Raw genomic sequence first — 23,782 nt, forward strand, 5'->3', positions numbered from 1 at the left:
CAGTGAATCGCGGCGCCTTATACGACTGGGCCACCGTGCCCCTTTGTTTCTTAGGTGTAGTGTAAAGGTGAATGATATAAAATGATATAAAATGATATGCTAAAAGATAATATATCAATTAATTAAATGAGGTTTGTATTAAAAATCTATTTTGCCGTCGTTATACAAACATTCAATATGTGTCAGCTGTTTGGGCTGCAACAGAGCTCATTCTGCTCATGTAAATGCTAAACTTCAGAGACGGGTGTTAAGCAGTGAATTTCCTTCCCTCCATCCTTTAGAGGTCGATCATCTTGTATGCTGATATCTGATGCTGATACCACACTGACATTAGTCCGAACACTTGATCCACTCTCGCAGGTTTCCATGATGCCATGGCCTTCTGACATTATTGAATCCATTGAAACTTTGGCTTTTTCCCTTGTGGTATCACTGTGGAGATTGCAATTCCCATGTATATGACATTCATGGAATCGAAAGGCATCCGCTTCGTGAATAATTCCTTCAGGGTCATGTCTGAAACCAACAATTTTCTTGTTTAGATTTTCGTCAACAGATCCACCTTTGGGTATACTCGGTATGCACTCCCTATCACAATTTACCGTTCTATCTGCAGTTGCACTGTAGTTGCAGCTTGATTCAGCTTTGACATCCTGATCCTTGCTGACTACACGTACCTTCTGCACTACTGATTCCAATCTGAAACAAAGATGGGAAGCTGTTGTACACATTGCCAGTCTTTGAGTGAGTATCAACAATACCTATTTACAGCATACGATTATACACTCAGTGTGGACCAGCCATCCAGAGTTAAGTGCATACTAAAGAGTTTTGTTCTAAGATAGGCGAAAAAATGATACACAATGAAGCATGTCATATATGGTTGGCAATCAACTCTCATTGTAGTCTGCTGTGGGTTTCGGTTATTCTAGGTCATAATACATCCGTAGTATCTGATGGTCAGGGCCAGTGTCTTGACTAATTGGATCGCTGTGAAAGCATTCCGTTGGTCTTGCACATTCAAATAATGCTTGTGTGTTTTGGGATGGTTAATGTATGCACAAAGGCTTACTAAATGCAATGGATGTTCCCAAAACATGATATTTAAATATTCACCAAGAGACTTCGTAAACATCTACATCGTCTGGGTAATTTTACCCATTTGGAACCTTGTTGGCAAAACCTTTCTATATGGATATAGTAGTGGTGCCTTTAGAACACAGAATGAATAATTTCAAACAATTTGAAGTATGAATGGTATTTTGAGTATCACCTATGTGATTAAGTAAGGGATAACAATTTAGATGCTCTTTCCATAACTGAGACAAGGTTAGGAAAAAGCACATTGCTATCAACAAAATGACTCCACCTTAGTACAAGTTTATTCAGGCAACATGAGCCAAAAAGGGGAGGTGAGCATAACCATTATGTACAGCAATCAAATATCTCCGTTTAGACATATTGAATGCTCAAACAACATTCGAGTGAGTTTAAATTTAAAGTCACATCCCCAGTATTTCAGCCATATCGTGACTTTCAAAAGTTGTACATACATCACAGTCAATAACAAGAAAGAAGTGAGCAAAGCTCACATACCCCTGTTATCCCCGCTGGTCAACAACAAATAGTAAATAGTTTGTTAATTAATGAAATATACCTGTTGCTTAAAGTCAGAGGAACTGCCCTTTCCTTTGTAAACCCCATGAGGATGCATTATGTTTGAAATGAACACATGTTTTTGCAAATATATTTCAATCTAGTGTGTGATAATTAATGCTTAGCACAACATACATTCTTGGAATCCTTTTATACTGGAAATTAACTACAAAGCATGATGCATACTTATTATACATTGAATGAAAAAGAGCAAAAGAGAAAACTTTCAGAATCTTATAAAAGATAAAAAAACAATCATAGTGGTTAATGTAGCAAGTTTGCTGAAGCTAGGATACATAATATTGTAAACATGGATCGTACAAAAACTCTACCCAAAATTTATGTTTCACCATGATTCCATGGAAACGGCAAAAATAAAAAAATTCAGCATCTTCAAACTAGCAAAAGGCACAAGTACTCATTGTGGTAAATTTGTGTAGCAAGCTTGATGAAGCCTAGGATGCATAGTTAAAAAGATATGGACCGTACAAAACACCCACCCTAAAAGTTTAAGTTTCTTAATGTTTCCATGGAAACAGCAAAAATTAAAAGTTCAGAATCTTCAAACTAGCAAAAGGCACAAGTGCTCATTGTGGTAAATGTGTGTAGCAAGTTTGGTGAAGTTAGGGTGCATGGTTAAAAAGTTATAGGCCGTACAAAAGCTCGGACGGAAGGATGGACAGATGGAACGCTATATACCCCTGATTTACTTTGTAAACAGGGGTATAATTATATACTACCAATTGATAAGAAACAACTATGTACATCAAAATTTATGAATCAATTTAATTTCTTTTAAAAATCCAAGAATTTAATGTTAAAAAGATCCTTCATTGATGAAACTTTGAAATAATGATCCGTTGTGATGGAAAAATCAGTACAATCAAGCAGGACATGCTTGACTGTGATTCTTTCATCACTAGGGATGCAGAACAGAGGATCTTCACCTTTTCATAAATATTCATGTGTATATCTTGAACGGCCAATACGACATCATCGCATGATTACCTCTTCCAATCTTGACTGACAGCCCAAGTAGATCTTGGATGTAGGATCCAATCACGGGCTGGTAATCAGTGCATGGAATCAGAAGTAGTGTCACAGATTTGTTGAGTGCTGCTTTACCTGCAGCATCAGCCACAGTGATACAAATGATGCCAACATGGCTGGGTAACCAACAAAAATTGATGTTGTATTAGCCAGTAGCAAGATCATTATATAACTCAATACTTTTGATTAAAAGTGGATGTTTGCAAGATTGTTTTTTGATTGCCTGAAGACAGGAAAGAGTCTGAATATATAATAAATTGTTAAGCTTTGATTGAGTATTAATGTATTCTAGTGCTGTTATTATGGCATTTGATTACGCGGTAATAATGGAAGTTATCTGGTATTCACGATGTTTTAAAGTCCTGGATCCAATGATGGTGGCGCTAGCAACTGTGTCACCGTCCTTGGATCCATCTGTAAATGTAGATTTGTAGGTATTGTGAAAGCTTCTAAATTAATTATATTCTTGTTGATAAATTAGTTGATTTGTTAAAGATTTCTTTAGTTAAGTTAATGTTAGGTACATCTCTGGCTTTACAAACAGCCATTGTGGAGAAGAGAAAAGCCAAGTGGGGGCTATGTTTTCAAGATTGATTTGAGCAGCAGAAATATGAGATTGTAATCTGACTCCAAGTGTTGGGACAAGAGATGATATTTTATTGTAGAGATTTTTGTAAAGAGGATTAAAAACACAGTCATATGGTGGACTGGATTTAGTCGAACATAATTTAGAGATATACTGCATAGATAATTTAATGTTAAAGTAATGTTTATGGGATGGCTCATCAGCCTCCACATACAAACTGTGAATAGGCGAATTTCAGAAGGCGCCAAGGCAAAACCTCAGGCCTTGGTGATGAATGGTATCTAATCATTTTAAATTGCTTCTACAAGCTGTAATCAAGTTTAGAATGGAGAAGAGCTCTGTATAGTTGGAGGAGGGTTTTCTGATCCCCTCCCCACGTGGAATTAGAGACAACTTTTACTAAATCTAGGGCCTTCAGACATTTATTCTTTAAATATTTAATATGGGGTGAAAAGGTCAAATTGTGATCGAATATTAAACCTAAAAATTTGGCTTCCTTTACAACTTTAATAGGAGTGACATCTAATAGCAATTCCGGGTCTGTATGAGGTTTGTATTTTCTACAAAAATGAATACAGTTTGCTTTAGATTTGGAAAATTTAAAGCCATTTTCAAGAGACCATTTATGGATTATATTTATACACAATTGCAGTTGCCTCTTAATTGTATGCAGGTTTTTACCAAGACAAGAAACATTAAAATCATCCACAAACAACGATCCATCAATTGAATCGTTTAAAACCTTTGGTAAACTGTTAATTTTTAGGCTAAACAAAGTGACAGACAAAATACTGCCTTGTGAGACACCCTGATCCTGATACTTAACAAGAAGTCAGCAATAGTCAATAAGAATTACGGCATGAGTTTTAAACTGGCGACTACGTTTTAAAACATATATTGACATATACTCGATTAAAATTTTAAAAACTGAACAAAAGAACGTTCTGGAATTGCTAATATTGCGTGACTACGGACATAAAGCCCATAACTGTCGTTCAGAATACCCTGTGTGTTTTTTTTCGAGGTTGCACGATAAAAAATCACATTCCAACTGTCACTTTCATGATCTGCTAAGCGATGCTCTGATTGGTCAGATGAAAGGTCGTTCTGACATGACCCATAATGGGATGTCCTCAAATCTTTGTTTAGAGGTAGCGAAAACTAAGATCTGATTTTAATGAGATTGGCATGCATGTATTGTTTTAGCGGAAGTACAATACTCAGCGTTAATAAGCGGTGCTATTTGGTGTGTGATTGGATTAATGTAAGGTTGGATTAAGGTGAGGATTCTCCTGTAAACCCGACAGAGGACATTTTCTTTAGATATAAATCCACTGATGCTTGGGAGGAGGGGGGTGTCGTATTCATATTGAATTGCATTTTTAGCTAGGGGCCAGCTGCCGTATTCTTTTTTACAATTAACAGTACCTTCAACTGATTTTGAAACTACAAGGGGGTTGAGTTTGAAAGGCTCACCATCAACCACCAGAAATCGTGGCCAAGAATCAATATTTTGTATAGAATCCTCATCAGAAGATATTGCAGTATCTGTCTTAATATGCCTTCTTATATTTTTTTGTCGAGAACCAGTGATCTGTGGGGCAGCCATAATGAAAAAAGGTTATACCACAACCCTGCTCCCCACTGACATGGAGTGTCTACAAAGACGGTGCTGCATTGGAAGCTGACTATAAACATCATGGTTACAGGCATGCTATACTCGAGCAATACAGACATGGGTAGCTAAGAGAGTCAAACAGAATAAAAGTCAACGGAGGTCAATAATGCCAGATTGGCCCATGAACCACTGCCTTCTGCCATGGGACTCTAGGCAGATTAATAACATACAAAAAAATTGATGTTTTCAAGAATAACTGTGTGGAATATAAGAAGATATATATTCAAAATCAAAGTTGACGATACTCAGGGTATGGCAAGACCAGCCAATTGATAGAACCTGGCCAATTCTACCATCTGTCTAAGTGAAGTTAGGGTCAAAGTGGCGTGTTGGGAAAAAGTTCCAAAAGTTTCTGTCTCCAGTGCCCTCAACCACAAGAATCACTGACACAGGGGCGCAACCCACAGCAAACAGGTTGCCCAATTTGGTTGCCTCTTACAACCAGTAATGGGCTTCTGGTGACACATTCTAACCCGGATCCCCATGGGGAAACACTCGAAACTCTCAAAAGACATCAATACAGAAAAATATGTATCTTGGGTATCGCGAATCTGCTACCCTAAAGATTCTCGGATCGATCAATGATTCAGAAATAAAGCGGTTCATTGAACATAGTGCTAAACGTGTAAATCTTGTGGATCAGATGCAATGACAACATTGATGTTCAAAGAGTGTAAACATTCGGTCATTCCCTTCTTCACACACGATCAAGCTACCTCTTTCATAAAGTTGTGTTCCTCCTTCGATAAAAGAAGCCATAATTACTCTTCCCATTATGAATAGTCTGTTTGACCCCAAAGACCTCAAAAACTGACCACTATCGTAACTCTCTTCCATATTAACAATTCAAGAATCAAGCATCAAGAATCAGAGATCAGGTACCAAAACAACAATCAACAGTGATGGAACAGCCATTTGTGTCTTATTAGATCTATTAGCTGCAATTCGACATGTTGAACAAATTTTCCAATTTGACATCTCGGAAACCCAGCTGGGAATCACTGGGCAAGCACTCACATGGTTACAATCAAAATCAAATCACATGTTTATTGTATGATAGGCCATGGGTCCAATACGTGAAGTGGATACAATACAGTACAGGATGCTTTTATAAGTAGAATCATACGTAACATTTCTGTACATTTCTGATCTTGAAGGCATATTTGAGATAACAGATTTTAATTTTTTTAGGTTGCCATAAGGCGATTAAATTGTTGGACTGATGGGCTAATTACATATTTATTTGGTATGTACTGCTTTTGAATATCTCTTAAGGATGAACATATAAGGGTGAAATGATACGGATCTTTGATAATGTTTAGATTACAGTATGTACATTATCTTTCAGATATTGCAGTGAGTGAGTGAGTTGGGTTTAGCGACGCATTTAACAGTATTCCAGTTATATCAAGGTGTGTCAGCTTAATGTGGGTGGAAAGCCAGAAATGATGCAGGTCGCAGATGTTTACCACTTCGGTGGAACCCACTAGCACGGGTATGGTGCTGACAAACCTAGAAATATAATCAGGGCAAACCGGGATTCGTACCCACAATCTTATGTTCCAAAGGGACGCAACTCTGCACAGCTAATCGTGGCGCCTTCGACAACTAGGCCACCAATGCCCCCTTAGATAATGGAATTTTATGGTGTCTCCCAGTATCAATATAAAGCTCGAGCATGAGCAAAATTCATTAGCAAATATACACAAGTTTGAATGTAATAAATATTTGTCTGCTTCTAGGCTTAACTTAAAAAGTGAAAAATATTCATATCTAGTACTAACTCCAACATAACTTGCCCAGTTCTGTCGACCTCATATATGTCAAGGAGAAAACAATCCGTTCTCAAAGACGGAAGACATCTTGTTTGATGCTTCTCAAGATACCATTCTAGGACTTTTTTTTTCTCATCTCTGAATCCCAACCAAGGCCCATCTCTGAAGCTTGACTGCTGTCGCTGCACCATGAATATATACTGTATATATTACTATCACTGACTTTTGCTATCACCACTGTCCATTTTTGTATTTGATACTGACCACTGCCATCATATAACATATTGCCATTTAATATTGTACCACCACTCTATTGTGTACTGCCATTTAATATTGTACCACCACTCTATTGTGTACTGCCATTTAATATTGTACCACCACTCTATTGTGTACTGCCATTTAATATTGTACCACCACTCTATTGTGTACTGCCATTAATATTGTACCACCACTCTATTGTGTACTGCCATTTAATATTGTACCACCACTCTATTGTGTACTGCCATTGTAATCACTGTGCAGTAAAATGTATTGATTTGTTAACTTTTATATACTCAACAACAAAAGTTCCTGTGACACCAATATTTTTGTGTATTTTTCAAACAAGTAAAGTTTGGTTTTCAATATTGTAGTACATGTATGGAATCTAGTCACAAAAACGCAACTGCTACAGAAAAGCATGCATTCCATGCAAAAGTTGACTTTTATGCAAGCCCCATGCATTTCACTACCCAAGAATGGGTATAAAAACATGTGCGTTAACGGGCTTCCATATGCATTGTTTAGCATTGTGCTGACAACAACCACTCAGAAAAACAACAAAATTACGCAATTATTCAACATTACAAAATGCCACCCCTGTCCGAAAATGAGCGTCTGCAAGCCATTGGTATGCTTGAAGCAGGATCGAGTCAACGTGACGTTGCAAGACAATTAACGTCCACAGAAACACAATTTGGTGTTCATGGCAATGTTGGCAACAGACGAAAGCAGTCAGACACCATCCTCGGATTGGCAGGCCACACGTAACCGATAATCGACAAGACAACTGGATTCGAACAACACACCTATGAAATCGATTCCAGCCACCAACAGTGACTGCAAGAAGCATCCCTGGCCTTCGACGAATATCTTCACAAACCGTACGTCGTCGCCTCAGATGTGCAGGGATTGTCGCCAGAAGACCCGCCAGACGTCCCATTTTGACAGGAACCACCGTCAAGCACGTCTACACTGGTGCAGACAGCGTCTACGCTGGATGGCCATGCAGTGGGGAATAGTTCTATTCACTGACAAGTCTCGTTTTCACCTCAGCCACACCGATGGACAGATTCAAGTGTACTGACGTTGAGGTGAACATTACGTCAATCATTGTGTCATGGAAGAAGATCGCTACGGGGCCGGCAGCGTTATGATATGGGGTGTGATTACAGCAAGACAGAGGACCTGTTTGATAGTGTTGTTCTACTGTTTTTGCGTTGTCATGGCCAAGGCATTACCTTTCAACATGACACGCCCAGCATCATATTGCTCGACTTGTTCAGGATTCCCTGATCTCTCACCAATCGAGCACATGTGGGATAAAATGGATCGGCGCCTTCGATGTCAACCACCTGTTCCACAGACACTCCAGGAACTTCCAAAAATGCTCCAGCAGATATGGACAGATATCCCACAGGACTTTGTGCGACGCCTAGTCCATTCCATGAGACGAAGATGTGTTGCTTGCATCACAACCAGAGGTGTAAATTTACATTTTGGCATGTTCATGGTTTTTTTATTAGATCTTGCATTTTCTGAAGTCAGTATGGCAAATTAAACCAATTGAACACTTACAGGAGTCTTTTATCTGTTGCCAACCGAAATTGATTCAGATTTGGTAAAAAACATAACTTTGCATTAAATCTTATTCAATGTCACAGGAACTTTTGTTGTTCAGTATATTTGAGATATTTTGAAAGACATGTTTAAAACAATATGGCTTGGATCCGGCATGGTACTATTCCAGTCCTGGACACTCGTGGGATGCATTGTTGAAGAAGACCCAATCTCATTAAAATCAGATCTTAGTTCTCACTACTGCTAAAGAAAGATCTGAGGACCTCCCATTATGGGTCACATCGGACCGACCCAAATATTTGTTGATTGATTACCACTTGTTGGTTGTTTGTTGTTCTTTTACGTACAGATTTTATTGTTTCAATTTGGGAATCGATACATAACAATGCAAATATTTTGCTTGGGGTTGAAAGGGCAGTCCACGATGTCCATTTTCCAACTGAGGCAACTGATTATTCCTATGCACCGACTATTTTTCATATGAGTTAAATGCTATTGAGTCGACGGCATTCCTAAGTCCTCTGCAAACCCTCAAATGAGTAAACCATGGTTTGATAGTGGTTGTAAACAAGCTAGAAGAAAATGGGAATAAAGCTGAATAATACTTCCGCTGATATACTACCATGCACAACCTGAATACATTGAAATCACAAGCTCCAAGGTGAGATGTACTTTCAAACAAAATAAAGGTCAATCCTGGACCAGCTATGTGTCCAAAATCAATCCCGCACACCCATGTCCACTGGCAAGGGTTCAAAATCTGGAGTTCACCATCTCAAAGATGGTAATACATGTAGCATAATGTAAATATTACATATTTTAAATGTATGTAAATAATTTTGTTAAGTACCGTAGTAGCTCCTTAAACTACCCTGAATACTCTCTACTCTCCTCCAGGGAAAGTAGTCATGTAAGGTCCTTAGTGATATGGTCCAGCCAGAGTTTGGCCAGTGATTGCCTATTCTTTTGTTTCTGTAGCATGTGACCAGATCTTTAGATTTAAACACTTCAATATTTCTCTTCTCTGTTCATTTCTGCATTTCAGCTCTGCATGATTCACAGCACTGCACTGATTGGGTCGGTTGATTAAGACTTATTAAGTATTCATATTTATCATAAGGAGGTAAGGACCTGATATCTTAGCCTTGTTAAATATACTTTAGTAGTATAGATGATGGGGTTTCTGGCTCACCACCACCTGAGCCATTCCCGAACCCTATCAATGCTTCTATGGTGGTCTTTTTTTTAATGCAAATTATGCAATGCGATCAAACGTTCGTCATGCGACTAAGCTAAATTGTAATGAAAATATACATATTATTTTTACTCATATGCATACCATTATTTTGAACATAATGATATTCAACATTTTTACGAAGTTCTTCATTCGTTTTACAAGGAGACAAGACTGTATATTCTTCACTACAATCGGAAAGAAACAATTGATAACCATATTTTGATAGCTTGACATCCTTGTTAAGATATAAACTTGTGGTAACTCTCTCCATTTCATAATTTTGTCCCAGAGCATAAATGCTTTGATAGCTTTTTTAAGTTCTTCTTTTGTTGGCATGAAGTTTTCCATTGTTATACACTTATGTGAACATTTGTCTAAATAATTGTATTAAAGAAACATCAATATTAATTAATAATGGATAAAATTTACTATAGCCCACGAGGAACTGGAAAGGTATAGGGGCAATACAAAAACTATCTGCAGCAGCTAAGGTATCTCAAGATGTTGCCTAGGATTTGTTAAAAATACAAGCAATATGGAAAATATACTTACTAGCCCTGCGTTATATACTGAGGAGAAAGTTTGATATTTTCAAAACTAATGAAGTTCATCTGGCTGATCTCTTGTTTCTTCCGCATGATGAGGTAAGACACAGAACATATAAATACGCTTTAATGTAGATGTAGCTTGTCGCTACAAGGAGGCTGAACCACTAACATCGAAAGATTCAACTTAAGAAGCTAATGCACTTGGCCACATATATAAACGTTGACCATTAAAATGGCCTAAGTTGTTTCAATTAGATCCTGGTCGCGAGTTTATGGGATCAGTAACTAAACAAAGCACAATGTTGCAATCGGGCATGGCGAAAAAAAGGCCCACCGTAGTCAAGTTGTTGTTGAAAGATTTAACTGGACATCTGCAGAACATTTGTTTGGATATCAGTATGGGATTGAAATGAAATCCGATTGATTAAGATCAATGGAATGAGTGTACGATTATCAGCCCTAAATAATGAAGTAACAAGATTAATTAGGAAGAAACCATCCGATGCTATTAACATGATATCTGTGACTTCCGAATTTTCAGCACCATGGAGAGGCAAAGAACAAAATCTGTTAAGATATTTACACCAGCTTGGTGAACTTGAAGGAGGTCAACATTGTGTAACTGATCCAGTTTGGTCTCTGAAGATATATAACATTAGTCGATTGGTTATGAAAAAAGGCAAGCCTTTTCTATATTACCTTAAAGATTGACCGGGCAGGGGATTTGTACGAGAAGAGTTGCTCATAGTTCCCAGCGATACAGTATTACCTCCCTAAGTGACCATAATCATAGGTTGTTACAACATCCTTATCAATCCATCTCTTTGTATCTGAGGGGGATAATGATGTCTTGTTCATTCTTAATCCATATATCCTGTGATTGTCACTTCTCAAAAATTCATCTTATGTTTGAATGTTTACGATTGAATAATGCTAGCTTCTTTATACTGTTCATGTTTGATATATACTTTTTTACCACATACTTTTTAATGCCTTTCGCTTTTCTGATCTCCTCATTTTCAGACTTCTTTATAGAATACATCTTATGTCTTAATCCAACATACTCTGAGTTCCAGCACATTCATCCTTCATCTTGCCTAATACCTTTTTATTTACTGCACTGTGCAATGGATTATCTTTTGGGTAATCGCTCGTATCGTACATCTCTTTTTTTTCTGCCATATCTTTGTACACTTCATCGGTTTGTATTTCCATTAACAAAGAATATGGATTGGTATATAACACTTTGCACCTATCACCATATTGCTTCTTAAGTTCATTGTAATTAAAGTCATACATTAAGTGTTTTGACAAGTCAAGAATACTTATACCAACGTACACCGGTCTGTTGAATTTTATATTGCTCTTCTGCATATGTAATGCCGCCAAGCCATTATCAAATATCTTACTTCTGTTAAGAGCTGGACTAGCTATATAAGTTTCCTAAGTCTTTCTTCCTCATTATATCTGACCAATTTAACATCAACACGATTCCTTAGATTCTCCATAGTTTTACCAAATAATGAGTTATTTATTAGCTTATATAGGTTCTTTTCGAAATCGCTAAAAGCCATCTTTATTAAATCTGTGTTCTGTTTTATATAGGGCTCCATCCAAGGTCTTTGATCAAACTTATGAACTCTGTGTATTTTCTTTAGTTTCATGCCAAATGATAGGTATAACTGGAGATTTCTATTGTCTTAGTCTTTCCCATCAAGTTATGTTGATATTCTGACATCCAATATCTATGAACCATTAATCTTTAGTGAGCTAGCGGATAACTGTTATGGTCTTTGCGTAACTCTGTTGGATATTCTAAGTCAACTTCTAGTATGTACCCTTTATCAGAATCTTTAGGAATATTATTCACATCGATACTGTTTACCCACTCAAAACCGCTTGTAGGTAAAGGTTGACTTAAAGCCCACCTGTACAAATTGTTGGCGTCGAGATATAATATGTGAGTAGTAGGTTTACTCGAATCATATCCTTCTACCAATTTATTATTGGCCTTAGAATACCTTTTCGCCGTCATTGATATACCACCCCTCAATCCTTTCTCAACAAACATGTGCAAATCATAATCAGTGAGTAATTTTAATTCTTCACCGGTCTTCTTCAATCTCATTAAAATCAGACCTCAGTTCTTGCTACCGCTAAACAAAGATCTGAGGACATCCCAATAGGGGTCACGTCAGAACGACCTTTCATCCGACCAATCAGAGCATCGCTTACCAGATTATGAAAGTGACAGTCGGAATGTGATTTCTGATCATGCAGCCTCGAAAACTTTAACTCCGAATGATAGTTATGGGTTTAACCACTGTATCCATACAATCTAGACCATCTATTAGCCATTCCAGAATGTTCTTTTGTTCAGGTTTCAAATTTGTAATCGAGAATTTGTCAAAATAGGTTTCGAAGCGTAGTCGCCAATTTGAAATTAGTGCTGTAAAGCACGAGAAAGCTGCCTTCTGATTGGTCATTCCATTGGTCGGTCAAAGTTCGTGCAAGGTCGGTCCGATGTGACCCATAATGGGAGGTCCTCAGATCTTTGTTTAGCAGTAGTGAGAACTAAGATCTGATTTTAATGAGATTGGGTCTTCTTCAACAATGCATCCCACGAGTGTCCAGGACTGGAATAGTACCATGCCGGATCCAAGCCATATTGTTTTAAACATGTCTTTCAAAATATCTCAAATATACTGAACAACAAAAGTTCCTGTGACATTGAATAAGATTTAATGCAAAGTTATGTTTTTCACCAAATCTGAAACAATTTTGGTTTGCAACAGATAAAAGACTCCTGTAAGTGTTCAAATGGTTTAATTTGCCATACTGACTTCAGAAAATGCGTGATTTAATAAAAAAAACATGAACATGCCAAAATGTCAATTTACAAATTAATAGCGTGTATGTCAACCTCTGGTTGTGATGCAAGCAACACATCTTCGTCTCATGGAATGGACCAGGCGTCATACAAAGTCCTGTTGGATATCTGTCCATATCTGCTGGAGCATGTTTTGAAGTTCCTGGAGTGTCTGTGGAACAGGTGGTTGACGTCGAAGGCGCCGATCCATCTCATCCCACATGTGCTCAATTGGTGAGAGATCTGGGAAGTGAGCAGGGGATGACATTCACGTTGTTTTGTTGAAGGGAATCTTGAACAAGTCGAGCAATATGAGGCCGGGCATTGTCATGTTGAAAGGTAATTCCTGGGCCATGACGACACAAAAACAGTAGAACAACAGTGCCGATGATCTCGTCGCAGTAGCGCTGTCCATTGAGATTTCCCTTTCCCACTATCAAACGGGTCCTCTGTCTTGCTGTAATCCCATCCCATACCATAACGCTGCTGCCCCCGAACTGATCTTCTTCCATGACACAATGATTGACGTAACGTTCACCTTAATGTTGGTACACTTGAATCTGTCCATCGGTGTGGCTGAGGTGAAAACGAGACTCGTCAGTGAATAGAACTTGTCCCCACTGCATGGCCGTCCAGCGTAGACGCTGTCTGCACCAGTGTAGACGTGCTTGACGGTGGTTTCCTGTCAAAATGGGACGTCTGGTGGGTCTTCTGGCGACAACCCTGCACATCTGAGGCGATGACGTACGGTTTGTTAAGATATTCGACTAAGGCCATGGATGCTTCTTGCAGTCACTGTTGGTGGCTGGAATCGATTTCATAGGTGTGTTGGTGGTGGCTGGAATCGATTTCATAGGTGTGTTGTTCGAATCCAGTTGTCTTGTCGATTATTGGTTACGCGTGGCCTGCCACTCCGAGGATGGTCTCTGACTGCATTCGTCTGTTACCAACGTTGCCATAAACACTAAATGGGGTTTCTGTGGACGTTAAATTGTCTTGCAACATCACGTTGACTCTATATTGCTTCAAGCATACCAATGACTCGCAGATGCTCCTTTTCGGACAGGTGGGCATTTCATAATGTTGAATAATTGTGTAATTTTGTTGTTTTTCTGAGTGGTTGTTGTCAACACAATGCTAAACAATGCAAATGGAATCCCGTTAACGCACATGTTTTTATACCCATTCTTGGGTAGTGAAATGCATGGGGCTTGCATGGAATGTATGCTTTTCTGTAGCAGTTGCGTTTTTGTGACTTGATTCCATACATGTACTACAATACTGAAAACCAAACTTTTAGACACACCCAATGATATAACTTTACAGTATTTTCAATGCAAGGATCGGCAAAAGTTGTATCTGAAACTATTTTTTTATCAGGAATAATATATTCCAATATCTTGTTAATTTAGATGCAGCTTTTACTAAACATATTTAAAATAATAATAACCCTAAGCAAAGCAGCTGATCGCTATTGCCGGGTATTTTTTTTAAAATGGAACCAGTCTGATGACCAGTCATCGTCAAGGCTCCCGTGCACGTGATCGCGTGATCGCGAGAATTACGTTTTGACATAGAATCGTCCAACAAAAACAAATATGACTTTTAACGAATCAAAGTATGTATCCATTCTCTGTCGACTTAAGTTTGTTTCAAGGCGTCAATAGCGGTAATCTGACCGTGGTTGCTGTTAATAACGGTGAGTTGTGCGATCTTCCAATGGCTTCACACAAGATTTCGCCGAAATTAATTAAAGCAATATTAAAAGGAATTTTGAATAAAATTAATGAAATAAATTACAAACAAAAGTCCAGATATACAAAGAACACTTTTTTATAGCCAGACAGTGTAATTACATGCAGAGCTCCAGATAAGCTGCGTATCTGCGTGAAATACGCATCAGCAATGCAGAAATATGCAGTAAAATATAATCCAAGCGTATCAAATACGCAACGAACATTACAGATACGCTACAAAAATAAAACTTGTGCGTATCATCAAAATATTGTGAAGTAACCCTGCGTATTCGATTAGCAAATGAGCAACTTATTTTGAAATTATAAGTTGGCATTCCGTCAACCTTGCCAAACTCCACGATGACAGTCAGATCATGATCATTTGCCATCACACTTTCTTGTGGAAGTATCGTGGTATTTTTGAATCCTAAAAAGCTCTCGAACCCACACGACACCAGTTTGCAGGGACTAGATGAATAGTGTTTTTAAATATTTAATACCCACATGTGTAAAAACTAGTGGGTAACAGAAATTTGAATACGCAGATAGAATTAATGATACCCAATGATTTTAAAATGCATGGGTAAAATACCCACAACACCAAAAGCTTATCTGGAGCTCTGACATGAATAATTTGCGAACTTCAGTATGGATTTGTTGACATGGTATTTCCGGTGTTACGTGCTCACAGTAATGTCTTTCCATGGGGGGAAAAAACATCAAAACTCATTAATTTGTGTATAATGCGCACCCCCTTCTACACAACTGTGTTTTTTGGAAAAAAGTGTGCACTATTCACAAGAAAATACGGTAAGGCTTACTGATGAATTTACGCCAATTTGACTCTGAATTGGTTCCAATAAGCGCCCACCCCTTCTGTCTTTTTTTAAGTGCCCTGGGCGCTTAATGGGTTGAATACGGTACATCATTATGGTTTTGGCACGAACTTGGGAGCTGACTGATTCTTATCACAGACGAGGGCTGACCGAGAGCTAGGTGCTGTCCTGGAGCCGCTACGAGGCTCGGACAGTGGTCTGCAGACCGGGGATGCTTATTACAAGGAGAGGGAATGACCGAGAGCTAAGTGAGGGTCCTGGGGCTGCTGCGGCGGCTCGGACGGTGGTCTGTGGACTGGGGCTGCGACCTGAGCTCTGGTGTAGACTTGGGGGAGAAAAGGACACTCTAAGATGAGTGGAAATAGCCCAAAGCAAGTGATTTGATGGGTACCCCCTTACAAGAGTGAGTGCCCCCAAGTTGTGCTAGGTGTGCTGAGAAAGGTACATGGTGTGCAACAATATACAGAGGGATCACAAGATACATCAACATCGTACAAAGGAATAGACTAAAACAACCGATACAACGTATCTGGTCGGCTATGTCCCCATAACTTGGTATTTATGGACAAGTAATTAAAGACAACTGAGCATTCTTAATAACATCCTCTGGGGTCCGAATATAGCATGTAAAACAGTCTGACTGCCATCTTGCCCAGTGTCTTTATAAGGTGATCTTCCGGAAGTTGCTGCCCCTATGCGAAAAGAGTGTCAAGAGTATTTAGCTGGGTCAAGGTGTGCATGTTTCATGGTCATATTAAGCCATTGCAGGAACATGGTACTGGTCAACAAACAGAGGATCACTGTCCCCGGCACCATGTGATAGTCTTACTTGTTTCAAGCGGTTCAAATTTGCAAAAGGGCAAATGGTAGTGTGGTTGGCAAACAAGGGAATGACCATACCCTGTCTAAATGTGTCTGTCTTTGAAGTTTTGAGCACGAGAGTATACTTTCCTGTATTATGGGCTATGGTGACATCAGATAGGCTTAAATTTGTACTAGCATCAAAGTCACGAGAACATGTGAACTCGCATATCTTAGAAAACTAAAGAAGGCAGGGGTGCACATGACCTCCATTACCAGATCATTGAGAGGTCCGAGCAACCCTTTTCGTAGTGTACACACAATCTTCTTCAAAACATTGTATGTTATGGGTAAGCGTTTAGACACACCCTGTTGCGGTAGCTTCTTGTATCAATGAAGTAGAATTCTTAGCTGATTAGACCACCAGTGGATGCTAAATCAAACAGTGTATGCACACCTGCCTTCAGATAGGTAAACCAAATACCCGCAAGATAGGATTTGACAGTGACATACTGTAGTTTTGCCTCACCGAAACAAAAGGCAAAATATTATTGCAGAAGTGCAGAATTTACTGGTGGCAGACCTTGTGCTGCCCGTGTAAGGCTTGAGCATGTAGAGTACAGGCTATATCTCAGGAGAAAGGCAACGTATGACTGAAAGCCAGAAGCATAGGTGGTCTTGGTTCTGGCCCCCACTGCAGCATCCCATAGGGTGTCTAGGTGTCTTGCCAAACCCATATCAACAGTGAGCGTTGTGGACATGGTGTTGCTTGTAGTGCCGCCTGTGGAGCAAGTTTCTGAAATCTGGCAATCTGTAACCGAGAAAGAGAATCAGCAATTTGGTTTGACACGCCAAATTGTTGCAAACCTGTCACTGGTACCATATTTTCTGTCGACCATGTGAATCATTGGAGCTCTTTGCAGTGCTTTTGGAGTAAACATTCTTTTTTCCCAAGGTATGTCATGGGCTGACTTGTTCGCAGGTGTTCGTTCGTCAACACGGATGGACATGTCGCTGAGTCATGGCTGATGCTACTGCACAGGTCACATGACCTACAGTGAAGGCCAGAAGTACAAGTGGTATAAATTCTGGTGTCCAGAACGCCCAAGGTGATGTGCGTACCTCTCTCAGCCAGAGCTGCCACACGAGCCGCGAATCTCTTATGGCATTCATAATGTACATGTCCTCCATATAAAGTGTGGAGTTCTGCCACTGTGCGTTCATGTTGCCCTAATTGCTCTCTCCTATTTGGCCAAGCCTCACAGAAAATATCCTTGAATATCTTGAAAGCTCTGCTGAAGTTCAAATTCCTGGTGGTACGTTTTTGCATGAACCTGTCTCTTCAGCAAGTCTATAATCACCTGATTCTTGACATTGTAACAGGAGTGAAGCCAAATTGATATATTTACCTTTGTGTATTTTACGCCTCGACTTTCATCAACAAAGCTGACATGGGGCACAGAATCTGACAAGACACATTGTGCTGGACTGGTCTGTGATAAAGGCAAGGCTATGTTTTCTCCACTTGGAGCTCCAGAGGATAGACACTGGGTGAGGGATGTAATCATATCTCTCATGACTCCCATCAATTCCACGTTCGCTGTTGCCGGAATGTTGGTAGAACTGTCAGAATTCCCGCTGTTCACATGACTACTGGGGAGTAGCGTCACAGTAAGGAACAGCATGTACAGACGACAATGAGGAATCGGGTGAGGCATGTTGAACAGCGATGGCCCCTCCACTGGCCGTGTGGTTCCTGTTAAAATTTTCCTTTTACAGTTGTAAGGTCGTCTTTCTGCCCCATGATGCAGGCACTGTGAAACCTACGGAGCACAGCCTCTGTACCAGGTCAACTGTTGTCTCGTAAGGAACGGCTCTGCCTGTCACACTCGCTCTGACCTGTGACCCAACATGGCGACTGTTGTCGGAAGTTTCATTGGTTGCGGATGAAACATTTTCGACAGGAACAGCTGTCCTGGTTCTCCTTGACGTCCGTTTCGGTGCAATCTCATTAAAATCAGATCTTAGTTCTCGCTATGGTAAACAAAGATCTGAGGACATCCCATTAAGGGTCACGTCGGAACAATCTTTCATCCAACAAATCAGAGCTTCGCTTACCAGATCATGAAAGTGACAATCAGAATGTGTTTTCTAATCATGCAACAACGAAATATTTAACACGGGGGTATTCCGAACGGCAGTAACCGGTATTATTATTATATCCATACAATCTAGGCCATCTATAAGCCATTCCAGAATGTATTTAACAGTTTTAATTTTTGTAATCGAGAATACGTCAAAATATGTTTTGAAGCGTAGTTGCCAGTTTGAAACTAGTGTCGTAAAGCTTGAGAAAGCTGCCTTCTGATTGGTTAATGTCGATTCTTGTCAGTCATTTCATTGGTCAGTCAAAATTCGCGAAAGGTCGTTCTGACTTGACCCGTAATGGGATGTCCTCAGATCTTTGTTTAGCGGTAGCGAAAACTAAGATCTGATTTGATTGAGATTGGTTTCGGTGCCATAGTCAGTGTTTAGGTACCTTGCTGACATGCAGGAGGTGGTGTGTGCAAGCGGAAGTAGGTCACAATAAAGGTACAGCAATTAATGTAGTGAGTCTTGTTGTCCTTCTAGCTTTGGGAGAGGAATGGAGAGACACAGGGCTTATGGGTAAATAGGCTCGTACGCATGTGCAGAGGGGGAATTTGAAACCTTACGAGGGATAGTTGTAACATAAACATGTACATGTGAATAAATTTTATGATACACTGGACATGCATGTAATGAGTAGAAACAAAATACATTGAAATTGCACAAACCACAATATTAAATTATCATTTTGTTTATTGGTAGCAACCACAATTTCATTATTATACTGAACTGCAAAAGAACCGTCACCCCAAGTAACATTGCATGAAAAGTTGACATTTAAATATCTGGGTAAATTTTGTCAAAGTTTCAAAATTTAACATTACCTTGTCCGGAAAAATGAATTTTGATGACAAAAAACCCAAAGCAGATGACAATAAAACCGATCGCCCAAATGCATCACGGCAACGGCCATGGTAACCCAATACATGTGAGTGCCATGCAAATTGAAATGTACATGCATTCCCCCGTCTCTTGCCCTATAAAAATCCACCCTGATCGGATAACATTCATTCGTTATTGAATTGCTACCACATGCCAAGATTGACAAGAAATCAGCGATACCAAGCCCTTGGACGATTGCAAGCTTGACAAACCATCCGGCAAGTAGCCAATGCATTTCAAGTCCACGTAAGGACCATAAACACCAGCGACACATTAGAGAGAGCAACAAGAGACTTCCTCCAGCAGAATGGCAACAGAACCATGCAGTGGCCTGCCCTCAGTCCTGATTTAAATCCCATTGAGCACCTGTGGGACGAGATTCAAAGACGGCTGAATGACATCCAAACAAGGCCGACAACTGCAGGTGAACTGTGTCAGGCGTTCCTCAGAGTGTGGGCTCCAGTGACTATGGCCTTCATCAACCGCCTCATCCATTCCAGGTATCGACGTTGCACGGCAGTCATCAATGCACATGGCGGACACACGAGATACTAAGTAGTGATGCTATTTTCTCAGAGACTAGTGTTGTGTTTCACTTTAAAAACATTTGACACTTTAATTTCAGCCTTGATGATCAGTTTTGCCAAGTTTCAATTTTTTTAATATGCCTCAAAGTATGTTTCTTTTGTGGTTCAGTATATAACCAACCACTTGGCCCATCTTAAGATGCATGTTAATCGGTGACATGTACAGACCTATTCCAAAAACATAGTCTACTTTAGATAATGCATACTGTAGTACATCTTGGTATCACCTGGTAGCCAAGGGTAGGTCAACGGGTGATGAAATAGCAACCTCTAAGTGCGCAGTAAACTGCTTTTGCCCATTGAAAGCTGTTCCCGTGTTTGTGACTGAGCTCCAAGGAGAACCCATACATAAGTTCTGATTGAGTCATTAGTTCTTTCAACGCCGGGCTGAGTAAAACCTTCTGATTTATTATCCCCCACCATGAAGTGGAAGGGGGATATAGGAATGGGTGCCGTCCGTCCGTCTGTCCGTCCGTCACATTTCGTTTCCGGAGCAGATCTTGAAAACCGTACCATATTTCTTCACCAAACATGGCACATAGATAGATCTAGTGGTGAACTGGTGCCTTTTGATAGTTTGGGATTTTAAAAAAAGTTATTTTTCGAGTTTCAATGGCAACAACTTTAATTTAGACTGAAAATGGCGGTAGTCCTCGTTTCCGGAGCAGATCTTGAAAACCGTACCATATTTCTTCACCAAACTTGACACATAGATAGATCTAGTGGTGCCTTTTGATAGTTTGGGATTTTAAAAAAAGTTATTTTTTCGAGTTTCCATGGCAACAACTTTGATTTAGACTGAAAATGGCAGTAGTCCTCGTTTCCGGAGCAGATCTTGAAAACCGTACCATATTTCTTCGTCATACTTGGCACATAGATAGATCTAGTGGTGAACTGGTGCCTTTTGATAGTTTGGGATTTAAATTTTTTTTATTTTTATTATCTTTCAACGCCGGGCTGAGTAAAACCTTCTGATTTATTATCCCCCACCATGAAGTGGAAGGGGGATATAGGAATGGGTGCCGTCCGTCCGTCTGTCCGTCCGTCACATTTCGTTTCCGGAGCAGATCTTGAAAACCGTACCATATTTCTTCACCAAACTTGGCACATAGATAGATCTAGTGGTGAACTGGTGCCTTTTGATAGTTTGGGATTTTAAAAAAAGTTATTTTTCAAGTTTCCATGGCAACAACTTTGATTTAGACTGAAAATGGCAGTAGTCCTCGTTTCCGGAGCAGATCTTGAAAACCGTACCATATTTCTTCGTCATACTTGGCACATAGATAGATCTAGTGGTGAACTGGTGCCTTTTGATAGTTTGGGATTTAAATTTTTTTTATTTTTTGTGTTTCCATGGCAATGACTTTGATTTAGACTGAAAATGGCAGTAGTCCTCGTTTCCGGAGCAGATCTTGAAAAACGTACTATATTTCTTTACAAAAAGGCCCAGTGAACATAGTTCCCAGGAGCTAATGCATTGCACACACCCGACATGTCATATTGGCGGGGGATGTGAGTATTTCATGCTTGTTTAAAATTAATTTTTTCCAAGCATTTTCGGCATCTTGTGGTTGCTCAACCTTTTGGACGGTGAAAGCAACACCACCCTTAAAGTGCGGGAAACAATCTCATTAATGCAACCCTTGAGGGGGTCCTAGTTAGTAGGACGCGTATTTTGTTTACTAAAATATTTATCCCCAATATACAATATATATGTATACTCTAAAGACATTGTCGACCGACCAATAAAACACTCTTGTATAATATAATAATATATATTATTTGTTTATATCCGGCGTTTGATGAAACATCTGAAAAGATGGATATTGTTGATGAATTTCGATTACATCAAATAAGTGAAATAAAACATCAAATAGAGTAGGAGTGTGATTCTAGAATTGGATTATATAAAAAGTAAAGTTGCAAAAGAAAGCATTAAAACATGATAGTATTTGTGTACTGGCTGAAGCAAAGTTAAATAGCATTGAGGATCATATTTCAACAGCACTGGCTGATTGTAAGATATCCGAGGAGCAGTTTCGTTTAGTGTTGTCAGAACTCGATCAAATTCTCATAAGACCAATGGCATTAGTGAATACAGGGGAGACAACAAGTGTGCCAAGCATTCCATGCCAAAACCAAAGAACTGGTTAGAGATTAAGAATAAATTGTTTCCTCGATATGCAATTTGATACATGACGATCATTGGATCTGATTGCATAATTTGCATAAAAAAAGACCTCTGTAGAAGCATTGATAGGGTCTGGATCTGGTCAGTTGGTGGTGAGCCAGAACCCCCATCATGTATACTACTTTTAACATTTAATTGCTTATCTGTTATATGGTATAATTTGCAGTATTATTCACATGATATGCAATGTTGTAAATTTGTCATGATACAACAGTATGCATCGTGATTAGCAACAACCAAGTAACTAAATAGACTACAATGTAACTTGTGTGTTAACCTACCATATTGTTATACGGTGCTTTCAGTAATTTATATACATTTATATTTATTTATGTAGTTCATAGCTTATAGCAGTAGCTGTTAGAATAAAGTTATCTCCAGCAATAATTTAAAGCTTTCAGATATAGATGTCAGTGATATATCGTACAGTAGTACTTTAGTACTCTAGGTCTTGTATAAGTCAGGTGTTCATAGTTCTTTGAATAGTTTTTGTATATATATATATGCACTATACAGGTTTCTATTACACTGTGTGTGTGAGTAAGAGAGACAGAGAGAAGGCATATGTTTGTGTTCATACAATATACAATATACAATATACTTTTTACTTAATTGTCATGTTATTATTAGGCATAAGAGGCACATATAGAACATTATTACTGTTGGCTTTGCTGTGGTGCACTTGTGGTGTTGAGACAAAGTTGGTATTTGTCTGCTAATATTTGTATGTATATATTGTTTGAGCAGTAACAACACAAGAAGGAGTAAATGAAATATATTTATTCATTAATATGATATTGGCAAAAATTTGGAGGCAGACTCGGTTGCATTTAAAGGTAGGGTAGTATAGAACCATAGCCCAAGATCCGTTGTCGTGGGGTCAAAGACCCGGACTATCTCGTGGGATTTGATGCCCTGGGGTCGTGGACCCGGACTATCCCTGGAATGTGTGCCCTGGGGTCGTGGACCCGGACTATCACAGCTATGTGCCCTGGGGTCGTGGACCCGGACTATCCCTGGAATGTGTGCCCTGGGGTCGTGGACCCGGACTATCCCAGCTATGTGCCCTGTACTACAGTGGTCCCTCGCTACAACGATACCAATGGGGTCCAAATAATTGGTTGGCGTTATAGACGATGAGCCATTTAACCGAGGTGGAGTCGTAGGGGAGCGCGCTCAGCCAATCTCACGATCTTCGCCTTGTCTCGCACATTGCAATGATACGAGTTGTTTACGGTTCAAAGTGCCATTCACCGTTTGTTATTATTTACAAGCCCTTACTGTCACATTCAATGTGAAAGTAGTCTACTTACATGAAAATATTGATTGATAATGGTAGTAACAGACGCTATGAGTGAAGAGC

At 39.4% G+C, this 23,782-nt stretch overlaps 1 protein-coding gene across 1 annotated transcript in view; it reads right to left on the reverse strand.

Annotated features, from left to right (window-relative positions):
* Window positions 1-374: 374 nt before the first annotated feature.
* LOC124151459 (retinal guanylyl cyclase 2-like) overlaps window positions 375-23,782 on the reverse strand; it is a 596,567-nt gene continuing 573,159 nt past the window's right edge. The window contains exons 18-19 of the mRNA XM_046523944.2: window positions 603-699; window positions 375-516 (exon numbers count right to left, since the gene is read on the reverse strand). Of these exons, the coding sequence (XP_046379900.2) occupies window positions 511-516; window positions 603-699 (103 nt within the window). The 3' untranslated portion in view covers window positions 375-510. The remainder of the gene's footprint in view (window positions 517-602; window positions 700-23,782) is intronic.

This window comes from Haliotis rufescens, unplaced genomic scaffold, assembly GCF_023055435.1.
Source record: "Haliotis rufescens isolate VD_foot unplaced genomic scaffold, xgHalRufe1.0.p SCAF_9, whole genome shotgun sequence".
Lineage (NCBI taxonomy): Eukaryota > Metazoa > Mollusca > Gastropoda > Lepetellida > Haliotidae > Haliotis > Haliotis rufescens.